Source organism: Phocoena sinus, chromosome 4 (genome assembly GCF_008692025.1).
Source record: "Phocoena sinus isolate mPhoSin1 chromosome 4, mPhoSin1.pri, whole genome shotgun sequence".
Lineage (NCBI taxonomy): Eukaryota > Metazoa > Chordata > Mammalia > Artiodactyla > Phocoenidae > Phocoena > Phocoena sinus.
The window spans coordinates 63,231,426-63,253,041 of NC_045766.1; the positions used below are offsets into that span (position 1 = coordinate 63,231,426).

Genomic DNA, 21,616 nt, shown 5'->3' on the forward strand with positions numbered 1-21,616 from the left:
TCAGGCCTTGGGTGAATACCAGGCCTTGCTTTCCAGTTGTTGCTGCCACCTAGGCTGTTCTTAAATAATAACTCATTTCATTCATTGACTGAGATGGGCTGAATATTCTGAAACCTGCTGTCATTCATTTTACCGTCCTCCCTTTGGTTGGGCAGAGTCACTTTTGAAAGCAAGCCAACCAACCACCTTGCCCACTATCTTGTCCAGAACGTCTGCAGTCAGCCTGCCCTGACCCCAGAAGCCGAGCACAGAGCACGTGGAACGTTACCTGCTCCGCTTACACTTTGCCCATTGAAAATGATAGCTCGCCCTGCGAAGTGGGCCTCCCAGATGGTCTCTCGGGGCTTGACACAGCTCCAGTTCAGTTGCCCCAGCGGAGGGGGAGGGCCTGTCTGTACACCTCAGCAGCTGTCCGCTCCCCCAGTCTAGCTTCCTCGTCTTCACGCGGTGGGGGCAATAACCAGAACCGGGTTTTATATGGTTTCTAAACGAACCTGCAGATATGATGTTACTGTTTTATTTGTCCCAACTAGTACTGTGCCTAGTCTTCCTGTAACTCCTACTGTTGTTTTTTTTGTTTGTTTTGTTTTTTGCGGTACGCAGGCATCTCTCTGTTGGGCCTCCTCCCTTTGTGGAACACAGGCTCCGGACACGCAGGCCTCAGCGGCCATGGCTCACGGGCCCAGCCACTCCGCGGCATGTGGGATCTTCCTGGACCGGGGCACAAACCCGCGTCCCCTGCATTGGCAGGCGGACTCTCAACCAACTGCGCCACCAGGGAAGCCCACTCCTACTGTTTTAAACAATATTTATTTCAAAAATAAGAACACGCATCCTTCAGGTACATTCAGTGCTTTGCGTTTCCTCTCTGGCATCATCAGTGCTTATAACACTCCCCGATTTAGTGTCTTTTGAGAATGTAGTTAACATGCTGTTTACCTTCCTCTTTCCAGATCAATCAGGAATGTTTTGAATACAGCTAAGATCTTCCTTGGGTCCACCCAAACCTTTTCTCCTATCAGTGACACAGCAATGTCCTGGTTAACATCTACTTGTGACAACTGCATTCAGTCAGCTGAGAAATGACTGAGCTCAGATGCACAACACCCTCAAATCTTCCTTCAGCAACATGGATGATACACACAACGTTTAACACTTAAGAAGGGATCCCCCGTAATGATGTATATGTAATATTTTGGTGTGAGGTGTCATGACATCTATAATTTAAAGTATTCCAGTAGAAGAAAAGATAAAGCAAATATGGCAAAACGATAACAACTGTTGAATCTAAGTGATGGGTCTATGGGTTCTCATTATACGTATGGCTCTACTTTTCTGTATGTTTGAAAACTGTCATAATAGAAATTATTCCCAGATGGTCTAATTCCAGGAAGTATATGTAACTGGGGGTGGGAGCTCCAGGAGGCTGATGGGGTGGATGGGAGTGGGAATTGCTTAGTCCTCGTAAGTTTATGATCATTACCTTAATGCCTGGTGGTAGCAGTGTGATGACAGCAAACCCCACACAGCAATTCAATGACATCCTCTATCATTAACACCTTCCATGCACGGATGGTTCTCTAAGTTAAAAGCCAACCAACCAACCAAAAGTTCTCAATCTTTTCACCTCAAGGATGTTGGGGTGAGAGGAAATATCCACCAGGAAAATTTTTCTTTTCTTGAAGATCATGCCATTTTCTGGTAACCACTTGGTACCAGTTTTTTTTTTTTTTTTTTTCTTTAAAGGAAAGCACAAGAAAAATAAAGTTCATTAATTACTTTGAAAGTACTGTTGTTTAGTGCCTCCACAGTAGACTTTCTGGAATCTTTCTCTGGATTGCTACTTATATTGTGACATTTATAAATTCTTTTTTTTGGTATTATCTAACATAAAAAGAAATTACCATTTTTATTGCCCCTCACTTGTAATTCTTGCGAAGATTCCATTTTAAAAATAATTTTTTTTTGGAAGGGAAAAAGTTTTTTTGCATTATTCTAGAAGCAGTCTTTTTACTCCAAATTATGATTCACTCAACACATTTTTAAAAGGACACTTCAAGTCTCCATCCCACCTTTAGATATGAGGTACTAAATTCTGATGTTTGACTGCCCGACCTCACTTCACTGGACCTTTGATGTGATCTCTGTGTGTCCTTTAATACGATCTTTAATATTCTGTGAATACTCTGATCTGGCTGAACACCAAGGTATTCACGTTGGTGCTCTGTTCTCTGATCGGTGTCTTAGGAGGCGGCCCCACTGTGCCTGGGAGAGAGGGCCTAAGAAGGGAGGTGGGCAAGGCGTATATGGACTTGCTGCCGCCCAGACCTGCTCTGGCCACTGTGTCACTGCGCCCAAGCTAATGCCGTTTCCCACTCCAGCTCTGTGGAAGGGGGAGGGGAGGGACTTGGATTTCGTTTTGAGAAGGAAGTAATCATGCACAGGGGTGGGGTCGGGGGGGGGGGTTGGGTGTCGTAAATCCCTGTCACTGTGCTTGAAGCTCAGTGGCCTCAGCCAGGGTACTGCTGGCACGAACATGGGCTCTGAAAGGCAGATCCTGACAGATCTGAATCCCAGATCTGCCCCATGAGATTTGCTCCGTTTCCTCACTTGTCCAATGGGGAACCGTATAACTCTGACTTCATAAGGTTCTGGTGAAGTTTAAAAGTGGTCATAAAAGCAATAGGCTTTGGACTGGACATTAAATGATAGCTGTTATTTAATAACCATTTCATCAATGCCTGCACATTTCCATTTTACCATGAACTCAATGTTAAGCGTTTTTAAGAAAAAAGGATTTCTCAGTCCTTTCTTCCGTTTTTGGACTGAGTGTTCAGGCTCATCTCCCTTGCCCAAATAAACCTGCTAGAAAACCCAGTTCTCTATCTCTTTTCATCTCATGAGTCTGTATCTTATTATGCTGATCTCTTACTGTGTTGTAATTCCACTTCTGTGCTGTCTTTTTTTGTTTTGTCAGTTCTGACCTGACCTCTCAGAAGTAGACTGCAAATATTTCTGTCTTTTTGTCCAAGCTGAATTTCATATTTTCTGAATCATGAAGCTGCCCTCCATGTGACCTAGAAAGCCCTTTGATGATCCATATTTAGCTGTATCCATCACTCAACAGATGTCTGAGTAGTTAAAGGCCCTCATGAGCTCCCTCTACATCCTGTGGTTTCAAGTTTCTGAGTTGTTAGTTAAAAAGCTTTAATCCCTTCCACCCGCTTTCCCCTACCCATTCCAGGGTAGAAGGACAGATACCCATTTTAGCTATTCATTCATTCAACAAGTATTTACTCATTACCTGCTACATGCTTGATACTGGGTTAGATGTTATCCTCTTTGCTTCCAAATTGCATTTTCTAATTTGACCCATTTAGACGAGTACTCCAAGTTTTTTGATTATTCCTCTAGAATCTTCACTGAGCATCCAATTAAATGGTCCCTTCTACCTGTAGTGTTTCCTGACCCCTGGGAGACTTGGAGGCTTAATCGCAAACCCTGGTGCCTTGCTATAATGCACCTGCCATTGTGTCTACAGATTCCAAGATAACATAGGTTCAGCTTGGGATCCATCTCAGGGAGTTTAGTTAGCAGGTAAGGCTGCAGGGCTCTGCTGGTTGGCTTCCACCATGAACATGAAGAATGAAGTAGTAGCAAGGGTGAAATGCCCTGCAAGTTAAGCGGCTAGTTTCCAAAACCCCATGGTTTTCTGTGTCCCTGGTTTCCCACAGAGATGCTCAGGAGGAAAGATGCCTCTCTGCTTTTTGAGCTCTCTGGATCTTGCCATTAGATAGCATCTCTTGGCATCTGAAAGGCAGCCTGCCATTCTGTTCTCCCGTGGAACACAGATGGCCCAGCCCACGTCTATCACTAATGAGGATCACATGCAGAGCCTTCTTGCTGGAGGCTCCCTTCCACAACCCTAGCTCTCCTTCCCCGTGCAGGCCAGTCACTGCTGACCATGGCATTTAGGTCTGAGAAGGCTGCTTGCTGCTCTCCCACTCACAGAGTTGAATAGAAAAATCTATTAGGCGGGCCTTGGGAAACGATTCTCATTCAGCTAGAATTTGAAACATTGAGGATTAAGGGATGGCTGCCAGTTTGATTGCAAGGGTGAAGTTTTGGGTTCTAGCTGCCCATAGAGGCTGTTGAGTTTCCATATGAGCAAGCACTGGAAGTTCTTCAGTAGGAACATGAGTAGTACCTGTTGTCATTCTGAGCTTGTTAGTCCCATCCCCAATACAGAGGTTGACCAGGTAGGACATCAATTTTTCACTGCTGTGTAATCTCACCCAGGATGATGGTAGGGTTGGAAATAGTGAGATAAGAAGGTTAAAGGCATCAGAATATAGTAGAAAAAGCATAAATGCTGATGTAAGACAGACCCATGTCAAGTCTTTGCTCTACTAGTTGCTATCTGTTTGACCTTGGACAAGGTACTTCACCTTTCTATACACTAACTCCTTTTTCTGTGAAATAAGCCAAATGCCCAGATCATGAGGATTAAGTGGGATAGCACATGATAAGGCCTTGACACAGTGCCCTGTACTCAGCAAGCCATAAATGAGAATTCCCTTTCCTGTTTTCTTTCTATAGTAGAAATTTAAAATATGTACTTGAGTATGGTGGAACGTTAAGGTGAGCTAAAAATGACGGCCCCATGTGAAATCCTACACAATTCTGTTCACCTGTTTTATGCAAAACTTGACTGGTATTTGAGATGTAGGATAGTTTCTTTTTCCTTGCTATTTATTGCAAGTCGGATGCAGGTCTGGTACTCGTGACTAGGAGAACAGTTCCAAACTGCTAATACGAACACCAACAGAAATGCAAAATCTCTTTTGGGCTTAACACTGTAACTCATTCCTTTAACTTGCAGAGCTGCCAAGGAAAGGTCACCACCACCACTAGCTGCCCTTGAGGGCGCCAATGATTCTGGTCAATCCCACCATGTACAAGTGTGGTCTAACTGGTCAGTACCAGTTAGACCAGAAAGTACTTTTCTAGAACAAGGAGCAAAGTACTTTAGAAAACTACTTTATGAATATTATTTTTGGATCCAGAAATCTCTCTGGGAGTCATCTTTCACTCTTCCAGAAAACAATGGACACTGAGGTTTGCTGCTCAAAAGGAAGTACTAGACCTATTGATTTAACACTGATGCCTACTAAAATAGTTGCAACAGCTTTTAAACAAGGTAGATCAATCACCTCTTGTTCCTCCTCAACTAGGTCAAGGCTCTTCCTATAAGAGGAGGTGGCTGTTCACTCCCTCACAAGTGAGCTCTGTCCATATTCGGCCAGCTAGCTCCAAGAGTGGTTATTAAACTGAATAAACATCGATCCTTTCCACAACTGTGTTCTTTAGACCTGGTTCTGTCCTCTAGAGCTACACAGATGAAATCTGGCCCCTGGCAGCTATCCTGTTTTCCCCTTAATTTTTCTGTTTTCCCCTTAATTTTTCCCCAATCCCTTCTCCACTCAGGAAGCAAAGAGGCCAGATCCTTGATTCTTGCTTGAAGACACGTAGAGGGGAATGATAAAAGTAGTTAAACAATCACAGAAGAAACTAGAAAGAGTGTCTTAAGAAGAGAAGTTCCTTGTCCTAGAAAAGTACTTTATGGAATATTATTGCAGAGGATGGTTACTTCCATGTTCCCATCTCCACGGAGAACAGAAAGAAGAAATGGTGGGCTTAAGGCAGTGTTTCTAATCTATGGACGTCAACAGACAAATCAAAGCCCACCATTTCTTCTAGAAGGGGATCTAGTATTTGACCACAGAACAACTCTTTTGTTCATGGAGCATTTTATGGATACTGGTATTGTGTGAAACACATTTTAGGAAATTATGGTTTCAGATATGCTGCAGAAACTTAAACTAGACTTTTGAAATAACTTCCTGATTGATTATGGTCAGATCCTGGGACTGGTGGCCAAGGAACACTGAAGTTTCCTTCCTTGGAGGGTTGGTAGACTCCTTCTCTCTCCCCTTCTCTCTCCCTTTAATATCAGCATTAGACATCCATCTGCCTGGGAGCCTTGGGGTGTAGGTCGGTGACACAGGGAATCTGGGAGTCTAGATCCTTCCCATCCCCAGAATCTATTTTTATGGATCTCGATCATGGTAGTGTTCCATGGAAGGTACAGCCTAGCTAGGACTGAGGGTTTTGGCTAAGAGGAGAGGGGGCTAGAGATGGGAAAAGTTGATGCAATTATTTTTGGCAGGAGTTGGAACCAAAGCAGCAGGAGAGAGTAAGTTTTAAGACTCTCTGGCAAAGTAACTTCCTAATCTGTCACTGGGTATGTGTAAAAAAGTGATTAGTGGGTCTCTATATTTATCATGATTACTCACAAATATGTAATTTACATAATATATACAGCACATTAAGTACTATGTCACCTTATATAATGTCCATATGTATAATGTATATGCATGTTATGTAACGCCAGTCTGGAGGTTCTTCCAGATTCTGCCAAGTATTTCCTAATTTATTTGGCAATTTTAACATATCTTTTCCATCTGTGGAAAGAACTCTCTTGAGAGGAGCTGGTCTCTGACCTGAAATGTAATCATTCTACTAAGTCTGTCTCCATTCTCAACTCACTGGAGGAAACCTACAAAGACCAAGTCATAATGAGATGCAATGCCTAGCCCATTAGTCCAGGGACAACACAATGTATTGAAGACTTCCTGTTTCATTCTTTTTACTGCTAGAGGGGTAGAACTGTGGGGGCAGGTGAGAACATGTCTGGGGCACGGCCAGAATCAGAATGCGATGAGGAATAAGGGAGGATTCTCCCCTGACTGCCTAACTTTGAGAAGTCACTAAATTATAGTAAGCCTTGCTTTCCTCATTATTTAGATGGGGCTAATAATATCCTCTCTGTCAACCTCAGGGGTTGCTGTGAGGAGCACTATGACGAGGTACTCCACAGTGAGAAACCACAGTCCCAGTAGTTAAGGGATGAGTTGCAAAGTCAGATTAAACACCACCACCAGACTTACTGAGGTTACAAAATTGAAAGTACAATTCCACTGATGTTTGCTATACTTTGTGGCTTTGAGGAGGACACGGGCCATGTCTCTCAAGCAACGTTGCCAGTCCTGTGCACCACAGTGGGCAGGCAGGGGCCAGTCTCTGACTTGTGAGTCTCTAAGAATCACTTTCACCTGTTGATAGTGCCATGCCTCAACAGCCTCAATCTTGGGGGGCTGAGGCTGAAACACATTCAAGAATTTCTGCAGATGTCTTAGAATCAGTGACCCCCAAACTGAACCTGCCTTCATTTCAGAATCAAGTGGCTTCCAAGATAGTACCTGTTGTCATTCTGAGCTTGTTAGTCCCATCCCCAAGGAGCCCATCATTCAGGACATTCTTCAGGTGGCCTGCTTTCCCCTTGCCCAGCGGTCTGCACTGTTAGGTTGAACAGGATGGTTCTAGATCTCTGTCTGAGACGGTCCTAGATGACTCCTTCTTTCAGAGTTAGGATCAGTTTGCACACACAATCTTAATTTTACCTTCCTTGCGCAAAGTTCCTGACCCAGTGTTAGGAGATCAGAGGAGATCTCCCCTTAGACATCTCAGTCCTAGATGACTCCTTCTTTCAGAGTTAGGATCAGTTTGTACACACAATCTTAATTTTCCCTTCCTTGCTCAAAGTTCCTGACCCAGTGTTAGGAGATCAGAGGGAGCTCAGTGGAGTGATGTCCAGTGGGTCCAGGTTTCCTTTTCGGAAATCTCAGAGGGGATGGAGGCTGAAGGAGCAAAGGTGCCGAGGTGAATGTTTCTTTTTACCATCAAAGCTCTCCACAGACTTGCCCTCGGGGAGGGCGGTGATGCTGTTGCCAGCTGAATGAAGCCCACTGAACTCTGCTGAGGCCCCTCTGGGCACTGGCTGGCAGCTCCCTGCTGAGGTGCCTCTGTCCTGAGGTCAGCCGGGCAGCCAGAGGGGTTTCTAGATTAAGAGACTATGGTGACCATGATGAGATGACATGTGGAGAGTTTAATTTGAAGATCTGTCCACCGCCTTCAACCCTGGACCAACTTCTCACCAGGTCAGGCCAGAGAGAGCCTCTGGGAAGTATTGGGAGGCCTCATTCTCTCACGTGGGCTTGTCCCGTCCACACATGTGCCACACGTTCATTCCTCTCTGGCAACCTGGATCCAAATGGAATCGCTTCTCAGTGACCAGAAATGACCCTTTTCCAAGATGTGTAGGTTCTTTTCCCTGTTACATATCTTCTTAGTGGTACCTAGTCCCAAACCACATTAGCCAAGATACCATGGACAAGTCTCTTAACTTTTCCGAGACTCAGTTTCCTTATCTGACAAATGGGAGAGTAAATCCTGCCCAGCATAGCTTTCATGTTGTTTTGAGGATCCAGAATAGAAATTCTCAGTCTCTTTATGATAAGGAGATACTTTAATTTCCCTTAAATCTCATGATCACCACAGGGCAATGTGCCTTGACAATGAAATGGCAGAAACGGGGAGTCAGAGCCTTCTTTTTCTTTCCCACTTTCTGTTCTTGTACTGCATATTTTTTCAATCCAGAAAAATCCACCAGTAAATAAATATTTGTATATATAAATATATATATGCTACATATAAGTACACACACCTAAGACCTTCAGTAGGGCCTTCAGGTAGTGCTTGGGGAGTGGTCGTTGCAGAGGCAGGAGGGAACTGCCTGACGCCTTGTCTCCTGGTCTCCTCAGCAAAAGGCCCTTCCCTCCTATCTTCTTTGCCTTCAGGAATAGTCTGCCACCAGGGCTTGGAACTCAAACAGGAAACACGCTGTGGCTTGAAAAAGAAAGAAGCTGGGGGTGGTTTTTTTTTTTTTTTTTTCTTCCCTTTTTACACAATATTATGACACCAATTTGAAAAATAAATCTCAGTTTCTCTGCTTTCCCTCCCAGGTGTTCACAGAACTAAGAAAATAAATACCACATCTAAGGTGTGCTATGTAGGCAGCTCTGGGGGCTCTTGGAGCCGGCTCTAAACAAACACACAGCCAGCAGAAGGCTTCAGGAAAATCACCAGTGCCCACTGAGGGTGCGCAGAACCAAGGGAAACACAGCTTTCCACAGCCTTTCTGCCTCCTCAGCAAGTTCCGGGAGAAGCTGTCACTCGAAGGACAACCAAGAAACCAGCGTGCGTATGCTGAGTCCTGCCAAGGGCTGCGATCTGAGAGTTGGAGGTGTTTTTGTCTCCTCACAGAGGGACCTTTGTGAGCGTCCCCTGGAACGCAGGCTCTTTCCCTTGGCCACATCCGATCTCCCCTTAGACAGGAAACCTGCAGCCTGCTCCTTGAGAGCGGCGAGGAAACTTGCAGGGGTGGTGGAAAGAAAGGGGGGTTTCTCCTTCAGTCTCAGAAAGTCCCACTCAAGGTCTTCTGGGAAAGTGGGAGTTGCTGCATGAGCCAGCTGCACCCTGGAGGGCTCTAAGTCCATTCACAATGTCCTGCCGGCACTGGCTCTGTTGGAGTGTGTCCATGGTTGAAATAGAATGGATGTCAGGGTGAAGCCTTCTTGTTGAAGGGTGGCTTGGCTTCCACTGGTTGGAGAAGAGAGTGTGTGTGTGTGTGCGCATGTGTGTGTGTGTGGTGTGTATGTGTGTATGTGTGTGCTTCAGTTTCTTGTCTTCTCTCTTGGTTGAACTGGCATTGGGCACAGTGTCTAGTCTTTTGAACGGCTCTTCCTCCTCAGAGAAAAGAAGCTGCTCTTCTGGGGAGGCCCCATCATCATAGGCGCTTGGTTCTTGTGAGTAATTTTAATCTAAAAGCAAAGAGGCAGAAATGAATTAGTGGCCTGCAAATCCCAGAAGCCTATGGGAGAGTGATCTGCAGAGAGAGGAAGGGAGGCCAGCTTCGGGCTGGAAGGAGCCCCATGCAGAAGGACGAGTGTCCTTGAACAGCTTCAGAATTGGCAACTGGACCCTGACTGGGCCTGGCGTTTGGTACTGCTGGGAGCAAGGGGCGGAAACGCTGGGGAGAGACAGGTGTGAGCTTCCCACGTGGCGATCAGCTGAGCTGATCACCTGTCTCATGTCCTTGCTATTCATAGTCTCTCAGAATGTCACAGCCAGAGGAGACCTCAGGGACCATCTCATTCAATCCCTCTGCAGGGTAGATAAAGGAATGGAGATCTCAATGCTCTCTCGAGCCTTGGATTAGCCTAGGGTCGCACAGAGAAGGCCAGAACAGCTAGAGCATAGTTCTTTGGATTCCCCACCTCCACTGCTCCTGGCCATTCCTGCCTGGGCCCTGCAGAGATGTCAACCAGTAACTCCAAACTGACTTAGAGGCTTCAGTCTGACCTCCGACCCAAGCGCTACTCATGTGGAAAGTTTCCGAGGGAGTCTCTTAGGCGTTTCCTCTTTTCTTAGTCTTCTAGGGGAGACCCAAGTTTCTTTTAAAAGCTTTTATTTTTGTTTGAATTTTAGGTTTAATGAGTGCCTTCTGCAAACTTTAAGTCAATTGGAAGTGAAAGACACTGGCGAATTCTCATCTTTTGGTCTTTCTTCCCAACCTTACCCTCAGGGTATGGCTTCAAAATGCTTACTCCCTATTTGAATGTGGCCTGGTGACACTGATGCGTTGATAATCTGCTTTGTCAGTCCAGCAACATTTGTCAAGTAGGAAGATGATGTGGGAACAAGAGGCACTTAGGATTCAAAGACCTGGGTTTGGTTCCTAGGACTCCCCCTTCTTTGCTGTGAACCTTTGGACAAATCATTTAGCCTTCAGAAGCAGTGCTTGCGGAACTGTAAAATGAGGATAGCAGCATTTATTCTATTTTTCTCACAAAGTTGTTGTGAAGATCAAATGACAATCTGTCAATGAAAGCCCAATGTAAACTGTAAAATGGAATGCACCAGTCAAATAACTTATCTTACACTGGAGGAGGAGAAATATGCTTGTCAAAAGAAACACAATCTATGAGCCCGTTCTCTTGAGTTTTACCACCTATTGAAATGACAGTGTGACCCTAGAGAACAACAGAAGAACTCCTGAAGAGAGAGACCCATCAACAAGTTTAAATGTAGGATAAGCCAAGTGTTGTCAAAAAGAAGTTAGGTAAGGAATGAGAAGAACCTGAATGGAGCAATTGAGGAAGAATTTTAAGATCTGAAAGGAAGGGAAGAAAATGTGTTGGTGAAAGAGAAAGGGAAGGCACTAGGTTGAGGGGCTACATACCAGCTGGTTGAGTGTGGACCAAAGGATGAGAAATGAGGTCAGGAATACAGGTGGGGCAGTTGGTATAGGGTTTAAAGGGAAGGAGGCAGCAGAGATTGGGTTTAATATGAGGTAGTGGGGAACCATGATAACTTTTTAAGCTGGAGGATAACATGAAGAAAAGAGTTTGAAGGGAATTATTCAATAGCTGTTGTCAAGATGAGCTGGAGCTGGGAAGAGTCTGGCTAAGAGGGTTCTACTGCAAGCCAGGTTTAAATTTATAAGGCCCCAGGATATAGAAAGAAAAAGATGGGGCCAAAAGTCATTGTGGGGAATGAACATAACCTGGGGGAAGGAAGCTGAAAAAGACTGTTAGGTTGGTTTCCATCAGCCTGAAAATCTAGGAAGGGAGTAAGTCTCTCTGTTTTGTGGTAGTCACCAGGGGAGCACACCGACGACACATCAAGTCCCGTTTTGTGTTATGTGCCCTATTACGGGCATTGTCTTTATCTCAGAATTCAGGGAAGTGAGGCACTTATCTGTGGTGTGAAATTTAGCCCCATCTGATGGTAGTGATTTGTGGCACATTTCCTGTGGTAAGCCTTGTGCCACTCCGGAGCGCAGGGGCCCCGAGGGGAAGAAGACATTCATCTTATTCACCTTGGTATTCCCTGAGCCAGTGCAGAGCCTGTACCTGCTATGGAAGTACTGACTGGTTAGCACAGCCAAGAAGAACGGGGGAATGTTCCGGCAGTGGAGCTGGCCGTGCTTGGGACAGAGAGTGGTAGCTGTGGCACCGCTTACATTTCCCATTGATGGAGCCCATTTTTTTAGACCGTGGAAGATCCTTGCTTCTCCTTTTTCTCCCTCTAGCTGACCCGTTTATTTGCTTGTTAGCACCTCCAGGGCAAAGGGGAGGAGGTGAAACTCAAATCCCTTTCATTTGGGTTTTCAGCAGTTTTGACAAAGGTCTTGATGGGGCAGGAGTTTGGAGATGCTGGGTAACGTGAGGTTTTGACGTGGTTTGTGGATTCTAGTTCTACAGATAACTGGGAGTTCACTGTATGTACATACACTGGGGGCAAGAAGTATGAGATCATGTCCTCAACTCGAGTCAAAGAAATGTCAGTATCTTACCCCCTCATCCCCAGATTAGGAGGGGCTAGTGGGTTAAATAGGTAAGATCCCATTTTAGGAGGTAGTTGGATGTGGTTAAATCTGCCTTTTCAACCCCCTGATGGAAAGAGGGCATCCCACATTTCTGTAGTTAGAACCCAAACCTCTCTGGTCAGGCAATTAACTAAAGTCTGTATGATTGTCTTAAAAACCCTTCATCACATTTATAACATCTGGCAAGCACTAGAGACAGCAGCCCCATGCTCTTAGCTTTCTGTTTTATTACAGAGAAAATTTGTTAACGGTTAAACATGTCACATTTTCCTTAGGAAGTCCTTGTTCATAGTGTAATAATAGTCACCCATTTTCCCCTTCCCTAGGTAAGTAACATTTAATTCTTTAATGGAATTGGAGATTTTTTGGTTTTGTTTTTGGAGTATACTTTGAGGTGAGAGGTTACTATAATATACAGTTATCCCTTGGTATCCATAGGGAATTGGTTCCAGGACCCCTGGTGATACCAAAATCCACGGATGCTGGTTTTATACAAGTCTCTTGTGTAAGATGGTATAGTATTTGCATATAACCTATGCACATCCTGTATACTTTAATCATTTCTAGATTGCTTGTAATACCTAATGCAGCGTAAACGCTATGTAAATAGTTGTAAATATAATGTAAATGCTATGTAAATAGTTGCCAGCACACAGCAAATTCTAGTTTTGCTTTTTGGAACTTTCTGGAATTTTTTTCCTGAATATTTTCTGTTCAAGGTTGGTTGAACCCAAGGATGCGAAGCCCATGGATATGGATGGCCGACTATATAATGGCACTTTCCCAAACAGGCAATTTCTTGGACACCATATGTTAAACAGTCCATTACTTTCAAATTAGTTTATGATCTTTCTTCCCTCCTTCATTAGTTTTTATGTATACTAGGGTTTCTTATGGCTCTCTTCTGTACTATTGATTTATCTATCCAATATTGCGTCAACTGCTGTGGCTTTATAACTATTTTAATATCTTGCGGGAAGTCCTTCTTCACAGCTCTTTTATAAAATGTCTTAGCTATTGCATTGTTTTGTCAAGTTTAAAAAATTGCATTAGAATTTTGTCTGGGGGTCCCTATTTAGAAACATAGGATGTTTCTAAATTCAAATCTTTTAAAAAATATTACTTAAGTCTTGAAGTTTTCTTCATCTATTTTTCACAATTCAGTTTGGTATTTTGTTTTTGTCTGTTGCCATTATAATACTTAAACTTTTTTCTGTTATATTCCTCTGATTGGTTATTGCTGGTATGTACAAAAGCTATTAACTTTTGTCTATCTTTCTGTACAGCTTCATTGAAATAATTTAACCTATGAGGTTTTCAGTTGATTTTATTAGCTTTCTATATACATAATTATATTATCTGCAAAAAATGACAGTTTTGATTATTTTCCAAATACTTATATTTCTTTTCTGCTTCATGTGTTTTGCATTGGTTAGAACTTCCAAATAACATTAGCACACGTCTTATCCATGATTTTAATGAGAATTCTGCTAGTGTGTTACATAAAATATTACTCATTGGTTTAAGATAGATATTTTTCGGGACTTCCCTCGTGGTCTGGTGGTTAGGACTCCATGCTTCCACTGCAAGGGGCACGGGTTCGATCCTTCATCAGGGAACTAAGATCCTGCATGCTGTGTAGCACGGCCAAAAGAAAAAGGAGATTTTTTTTCTTTTTTTTTATTTTGAGGAAGTGCCTTTCTGGTCTGAGTTTTCATCTTTAAAAATCAGAAATGTTGAATGTAATTGAGTATTTTGGGGTCATCTATTCATATTATCATGTGATTTTTCTATCCAAACTTATATAAGAAGACATCCTTGCATTCCTTTGATATATTCTTCTTGAGTGAATGGTTCTTTTAATATATTGTTCAATTGTATCTGCCAATACTTTAACTATAATTTTTTTTTTTTTTTTTTCTGTACGCGGGCCTCTCACTGCTGTGGCCTCTCCCGTTGCGGAGCACAGGCTCCGGATGCGCAGGCTCCGCGGCTGCTCCGCGGCATGTGGGATCTTCCCAGACCAGGGCACGAATCCGTGTCCCCTGCATCGGCAGGCGGACCCTCAACCACTGCGCCACCAGGGAAGCCCTACCTATAATTTTTGTATCATGTTCATATTTGAGATTGGTCTGTAGTTTTCCATTTTTAAGCATAGTTTTTGTTAGGTTTTTGTATCTGTCTTAATTTTATCAAATGGATTGGGTAGCTTTCTATCTTTGTTCTATGGAACAGTTTACATAAATATTTATTCCCTAATAATATGGAAGAACTCACCAGTAAGATCATCTGTTTTAAGATCATTGTGGATGTAATTCTTTGAAAACATTTTTCATTTCATTAAGGTTACCTAGGATTTTTATAAGATGTTCGAGTTTATTAGAATCAAGATAAAACTATATATATGTCATATAATGTCTTATTAAATAAAACCATTACCATATTTATATTACATATGTATTAAAGATTTTAGTATCTCTAATCTCTGTTTTTCTTTTTCTCTTTTTAAAATTAGGTTTTCAAACATTTGACATGTTTAAAGAACTAGTTCTAGATTTTCCTGTTTTTTAGTTGTTTAATTTCTAATTTTATCTTTATTTTCTTCCTTCTGCTTCTCCTAAGTTTGTTTTATTATTCTTTTAATTTGGGGATTATTCATTACATTTTTTTCCTTTTCAAATAATGGAAGTATATGAGACTCTGAATTTACTTCCAAATACAGTTTAGGCTATATTCTGTAAGATTTGAATGCGAGCCTTCTCATTTTTATTATTTTTTAAATAGTCAATAATGTTAGCTTTGATCGCCTCTTAAATCTATTATTCTTTAGGAGAAGTTAAAAATCTCTGAGTGATTGGATTTTATTTATTCATTTAATCTTCTATTATTAATTTCTAGTTTTATTGCTTTGTGGTCACGTAAAACAACCGTTATAATTTCTGCTTCTGGATTTTATATATATGTTTTCTTTGTGAACTAGTTTATGACCTATTTTAGTAAACATCCTATGAATCCTTGAAGAAATGAGATATTTAATTATTTAAGGCGCAGTTATTTCACCCAAGTTTAATTTTTAAATTGAGGTATAATTGACATATGACATTATTTTAGTTTCAGGTGTACGACTTAATGATTTGATATTTGTGTATATTGTGAAATGATCACCACAGTAAGTTTAGTTAACATCTGTCACCATAGTTACAAAATGTTTTCTTGTGATGGGAACTTTTAAGAGTTACTCACTTAGCAGCTTTCAAATATACAATACAGTGTTATTAACTATAGTCACTCTGCTGTATATCACAGCCCAGGACTTAACTTATTTTATAACTGGAAGTTTGTACCTTTTTACCCCCTTCACCCGTCTCACCCACCCTGCTTCCCCTACCCCCACCTCTGACAACCACCAATCTGTTCTCTGTACCTATGAGCTTGTTTTTTTAAAATCCAAGTTTTATGTCATTTACTTTTTTTACAGCTTGACCTCAAAGACAAAAACAAAATTTTTTTTTTTTTTTTTTTGTGGTACTGTTGTGGCCTCTCCTGTTGTGGCCTCTCCCGTTGCGGAGCACAGGCTCTGGACGCGCAGGCTCAGTGCCCATGGTTCACGGGCCTAGCTGCTCCGTGGCCTGTGGGATCTTCCTGGACTGGGGCACGAACCCATGTCCCCTGCACTGTCAGGCAGACTCTCAGCCACTGCGTCACGAGGGAAGCCCAGAAACAAATATTTTAAAGCTTCTCAATACCTGTCTTTCTGTCAATTTTTTTTTTTTTTTTTTTGCGGTATGTGGGCCTCTCACTGCTGTGGCCTCTCCTGCTGCGGAGCACAGGCTCCGGACGCGCAGGCCCAGTGGCCATGGCTCGCGGGCCCAGCCGCTCCATGGCATGTGGGATCCTCCTGGACCGGGGCATGAACCCATGTCCCCTGCATCGGCAGGCGGACTCTCAACCACTGTGCCACCAGGGAAGCCCTGTCAATTTTTTATATATGTATTTTTCTCAGAATATACATCTATACTGAGTTTCACAGTATATATTTTGATTCTGTTATTAAAACAACTAAAATTTTATGACCATTATATCTCAAATTGAGAGTACTTTATATTAAATAAAAAGTGACATTCTTTATTCCACTTTATGCTTTTGGCACGTTGGAAGGTAGTTTGCCCCAAACTATCACTTCTTACTTTTAATTTCTCTATGCTTGTTAAGGATAAGATAAAAAAGAATATATATATATGTCTTTTCTGTTTTAGATGTATCTCTTTATAAGAAGTATATCATTGGATTTTAATTTTTAACCCAATATGAGAGTCTTATACTTTAACAGGGGACTTTAGCACATTTATATTTTTGTCATTATTGATATATTTAGTCTTAATCTCTTTTATCTTAATCAAAAAAATTTTAAATGTTTGCTTGTTTTTCACTTTCTGTCTTGTGCTACACTGACAGGGTTCATTAACTTTAAATTCTCCCAGATTTGAAAGGTGTGCACCCTGTTTTTAGTGTCACTAGTAATTATCTAGTTATTAAAATTTTCTTCAGATTTACATCCTGTAATTATTAAAGTGAAGAGAGACAATGAAAAATTTAACATTTTTACTATTCTTTCAACAATGTCTCCCACATGCTTTCAGCCTTGGTGAACATAATTTTAGGTTTGGGATCCAAGTTATGAATGTTTACATTATATATCTTCTCTTTCAAAGAATGATTTTTGCCATTTGCATTCAGTTGCATAACCATACTTAACAGTTTTTTTACTTTATTCTAATTTAACTGATTTTAATTTTTATCAAAAGTTCTTTTGTTGCTGTGCTGTCCCATCATTAAGCCTTCAATCCGGAATCACTTCATAGTATGTGCCTTCAGGAAAATGATTCAAAAAGGGTGCTTTTAACTCTTTCAAGTTTAAGAATGATTTTCTGTTACCCTTCTGCTGCAGACCAAGTTGTGTTCCCACCTCCACACCCCAAAATTCAGGGGTTGAAGCCCTAACCTCCAACGTGAGGGCATTTGGAAATATGGCCTTTAAGGAGGTAATTAAGGTTAAATGGAGTCATAAGGGTGGGGGCCTGAATCCAATAGGACCAGTGTCCATATAATAGGAAGAGACATCAGGAGTGAATGCACACAGTGAAAAGGCCATGTGAGGACAAGGTGAGAAGGCCATTGTCTGCAAGTCAGGAAGAAAGGCCTCACCAGAAAGCAACCCTGCCGACACCTTCATCTTGGACTTCCAGCCTCCAGAACTATGAAAGAGTATGTTGTTTAAGCCACTCAGTCTGTGGTATTTTGTTAGGGCAGCCTGAGCTGACTAACATACCTTCCACAGACTGAACACCATAAAAATCACTGGGTCACAGTTTTTTTTCCATTGTGAGTTGTAATCTCTAAAAGGTGGTGTGGAGAGAGAGTGGGGATAGGAGGAGTATCTGGCTATTTTAAAATCAGTGTTTGGATCTGGAGGAAAGCAGTCCAGTTTCCAGATACTACTGAGCTAGGTGGCCGAGGGTTTGCTTTCTTCCAGCTTTTTTTTTCTTTCTTTTAGGAGACAGGAGGAGCTTGGATAGATGTTTCTCTTTTTTTGTGGTACGCTGACCTCTCACTGTTGTGGCCTCTCCCGTTGCGGAGAACAGGGTCCAGACAAGCAGGCTCAGCGGCCATGGCTCACGGGCCTAGCCGCTCCGTGGCATGTGGGATCTTCCCGGACCGGGGCACGAACCCGTGTCCCCTGCATCGGCAGGCGGCCTCTCAACCACTGCGCCACCAGGGAAGCCCATTGGATAGATGTTTCTTAATTCAGCTCCCTCAAAATTATAAGTAGTACAAATTCCCTCCATCCTTCCCAACTCTAACAAGGTGGTAAGATATTAGGTTTTGCTGTAGTATGTTCTCATCCTTTTCTTAGACTTCATAGAAACCAAAAGATTGAGGTAAGATTTTGCAGAAAAACTCCTACTTTTTATAACCTTTATAAAAGATGACATTTCTAAAGTCTCTGTCTCTAGGGACTAGTTTTACAATTTGTAGAAGTTATATGGAACAAAGAATTATAGAAATAAACCTACAATTCAGACCTAGTAACTGTCTTATGAAAACCTCTTTTCTAGAAGACAACTTGATGTTCTGAAGGGCTCCAAATACAGGTTATTGAGGTATCTGAATACTCCACTAGAGTGAGGAAGCTCAGAAACACAACTTCTGTCTTGAGATTTGCACCCTCACGATAGTATTGAGGATGTTACTAATGTAGTATCCCAGCGAACACCCTGGGCCCTGAACACCAGGACAGTGGTTTCTCTTTGCCATGGAGTTTCTAGCTGGGTTTCTGAGAACAAACTGCTAACAAAGGTATGGTAAATCAGGGACTGGGGTTTTTCTCTTGATTTTTGTTTGTTCAATCCTTTATCCATTGCTAAACAAATATTAATAATTGTGCATCTATTACAAACAAACCAGGCACAGTGCTAGATGCTGGGAAATATGGGTCACAGAAATGCCATAAACAAAATAGATAACCCGTGTGGTTACCCTTTCAGGGGAGCTTTCAGGTGGGTCCTTGGGGCTGCGGGTGCACCTGGGGTGCAGCGTGTCTATGCACTGTGGGAATTCTCCCCTAGGAGCCCCGGTGGTCACAGCAACTAGCTGTAAGTTCGGCGTAAGTGTGCACATTTGGCTGCTATATAAAGAAGCACTTTCTAGTGATTAGGCTTGTTCATCAGTGGAACAGTCTTCCTTTTGGGGTGGTAAGTTCCTTGCCACTGAGTGATTCAAGCTGAGGCTCTCAAGGATCCTGTAGATGAAGCCTCAGAATTCACCATCTAGAATCATAAGCTCTTTGAAGACAGGTCTATGTCTCCTTTGGTTTGGGAACTGGTGTCTCCCAGTATCTGGCACATAGCACATATTCAATAAAAGCTTGGCAGGTAAATGAATGGATGGATGAATAAAGTGGAAGAGAAGCTGCACTAGGTGATCTCCCAAAGCTCCTGTAACTCTGAGATTCAGAGTTTCATATTAAGTCAGTGCCCCAAAGGGGCCCAAAATAAAGCTTCTCACCCTCATCTCAAAGATTGGCAAAACTTACCGTGCAAGGTGGCTGCATCCAGGGCTCTCCGTCCACTTGCATTGGCAGCAGCTTGTTCGTCCTGGAGCCCCGAGAACAGAGAGCACAGTGAGCGTCTTGGAGTCTAAGGATGAGGGTTGCCCCCACCAGGGAAACAGAAGTGGGAAGACCTGCCCTGCCCACCTAGGAGTGGTTCTGAAGACTCTCCTGGCGGGGGGGGTGGGGTGGGGCTTGCTGAAAACAGATTTCTGAGCCCACGTCAGGGGTCCCGACTTGACAGGTATGGGCCAGGCCCAGAGGTCTGTGTTTTAATAAGCACTACGGATGATTCTGTTGCTTTGACCCCCAGACCCTACTTTGAGAAACATGGCCCTGGGTGAGCAGTGAAGTCCAGAGGAGTCTGGGAAACAGCGGCCAACAAGTATGGCAGCACCACAGCTGACTGGACCCTTAGTCAAACGATCAGCCAGAGGGCCTGTCCATGGTGCCAAAACGCCACTATGAAATGGGAAAGGTTATGAAATGGGAAAGGTTATGAAATGGGGAAAGGCCTGGTTTCAATGCTGAGTGAGCAGTTGCATCACGTCAGTGAGGTAATGTCTCCCACTTAAACGAGGTACAGCTCAGGTCTGAGTGTGTCTTGCCTTGCCCCCAGTCCTAAAGCATCCCCTCTTTTATCTCCTGAACAACAGCAGACGCTGCGGTTGCATGGACTGTGGACCTGGCTTAGCTGGGAAAAGGGGTCATTGGGAATGTGATCCCCATGGGTAGGCAGAGGAGAGAGGAGAAAGCATTGCTTTCTTGCTTGGGTCAAGGCTTCTTTGGCATACAGATTATTAAAGGAGAGAGATGAAGGAGAAAAGGCAGGTCCTTTTGGAGGCCTCTGGTCTGGGCGAGCAGGGAACAGTTGCCACCCAGTGGCCAGAAAGCCTTCACCTGGGTTTGGCATCTGCCCTGCTTCTGAAATTATAAAATGAGGGAGGCAGGCTGCGTTTCTTTTTTTTTTTTTCAGGCTGTGTTTTGATGTAGATGATTCTCCGACTGACTCTGAGGATATTTAATAATAAGAACCAATAAACCTAATAATAAAACAAAGAAGAGGAGAGAGAGAGAGTGGCATTTTGGTTTTGGGGAGTGAGGAGAGTATCTGGGGAATGCCCTGGAGGCTAGGGCTTCTGACTCACCCCCTATATTTCTATCTGGAAACAGAAAATATTCCTATCTCTTATACATGTTTTTAAAAAAATTCTTCAGAGACCAAATTCTCTGGTCTACATATGTTATGGCTTAGATGTGCTAATGGACTGGACCCTACTCAGTGTTAGAGTCATGGGAAAGGACCAGAGAAGGAACTACAGAGGTTAACCTGGAAAACAGGGGCCCCCAGCACAACAGCCCAACGAAGAAGAGAAGCAAAGATCTGGGGAATAATTGAAAAGACAGGAGACACAGAGAGGGAATGAAGAAAGGGGGTTAGTGGGATAGATCAGGGAACCAGCTCTGAGGACCTTTCTGAAGGATGCAGGGTGGCACCAAGAACAGCGTTTCTCTGAATGTGCTCTGAGGACATTCACCCAAGAGGTTAAGGGATAAAAGTGTTCTGTGTTTTAAATAACTTTGGGAAACCTGCATGTGGTGGTCCCCTCCAGGAGATCCCCAAGACACATGAATAGATTTGATCTATAGAAATTAAATGGGAAATGGAAAGGAATAAGGACTCCTGAAATAATCAGGTGGACAAAAATCTGTGACGAGTTGCATTTATTAAACAGAAGCAACCAAAATCAGAAGATCCCCTCCATTAGACCCCATCTATTCAGGAACCTGCAGTGGCTGACCTATGTGATCATACTCTAAAGAACTGTCATCCTCTTAGTCAGTTATGACGGGTTTGCTGAGGTTGATGGTTTAACTCTACAAAGGTATATGGGATTGCTAACTCTAGTAAAAGTATTTCTAAGACCATTATCCAAGAAAGAGCAGAGTGGAGCACAGAGCCTGGTTTTTGTCAAAGTGTGCCCTCTGGCATGCATTGAACTGTTCAATTGTAAAGATAAAGAAGGCAAGGAGTTGGATCTCTGGTTCTCTGGACCTCATAATATGACAATCCTATTTAGAGAATCTCACAAATTCATTCTAAGAGAATAGCAAACTGGTTGTGGTGGGACCCTTTAGTTGATGTCCTGGATGTT

General features: G+C 42.9%; 1 protein-coding gene across 1 annotated transcript in view; it reads right to left on the reverse strand.

Moving 5' to 3' along the window:
* Window positions 1–1,719: 1,719 nt before the first annotated feature.
* Window positions 1,720–21,616, reverse strand: part of DGKG (diacylglycerol kinase gamma) — a 166,705-nt gene continuing 146,808 nt past the window's right edge. The window contains 2 exon segments of the mRNA XM_032631658.1: window positions 1,720–9,782; window positions 19,446–19,506. Of these exon segments, the coding sequence (XP_032487549.1) occupies window positions 9,684–9,782; window positions 19,446–19,506 (160 nt within the window). The 3' untranslated portion in view covers window positions 1,720–9,683.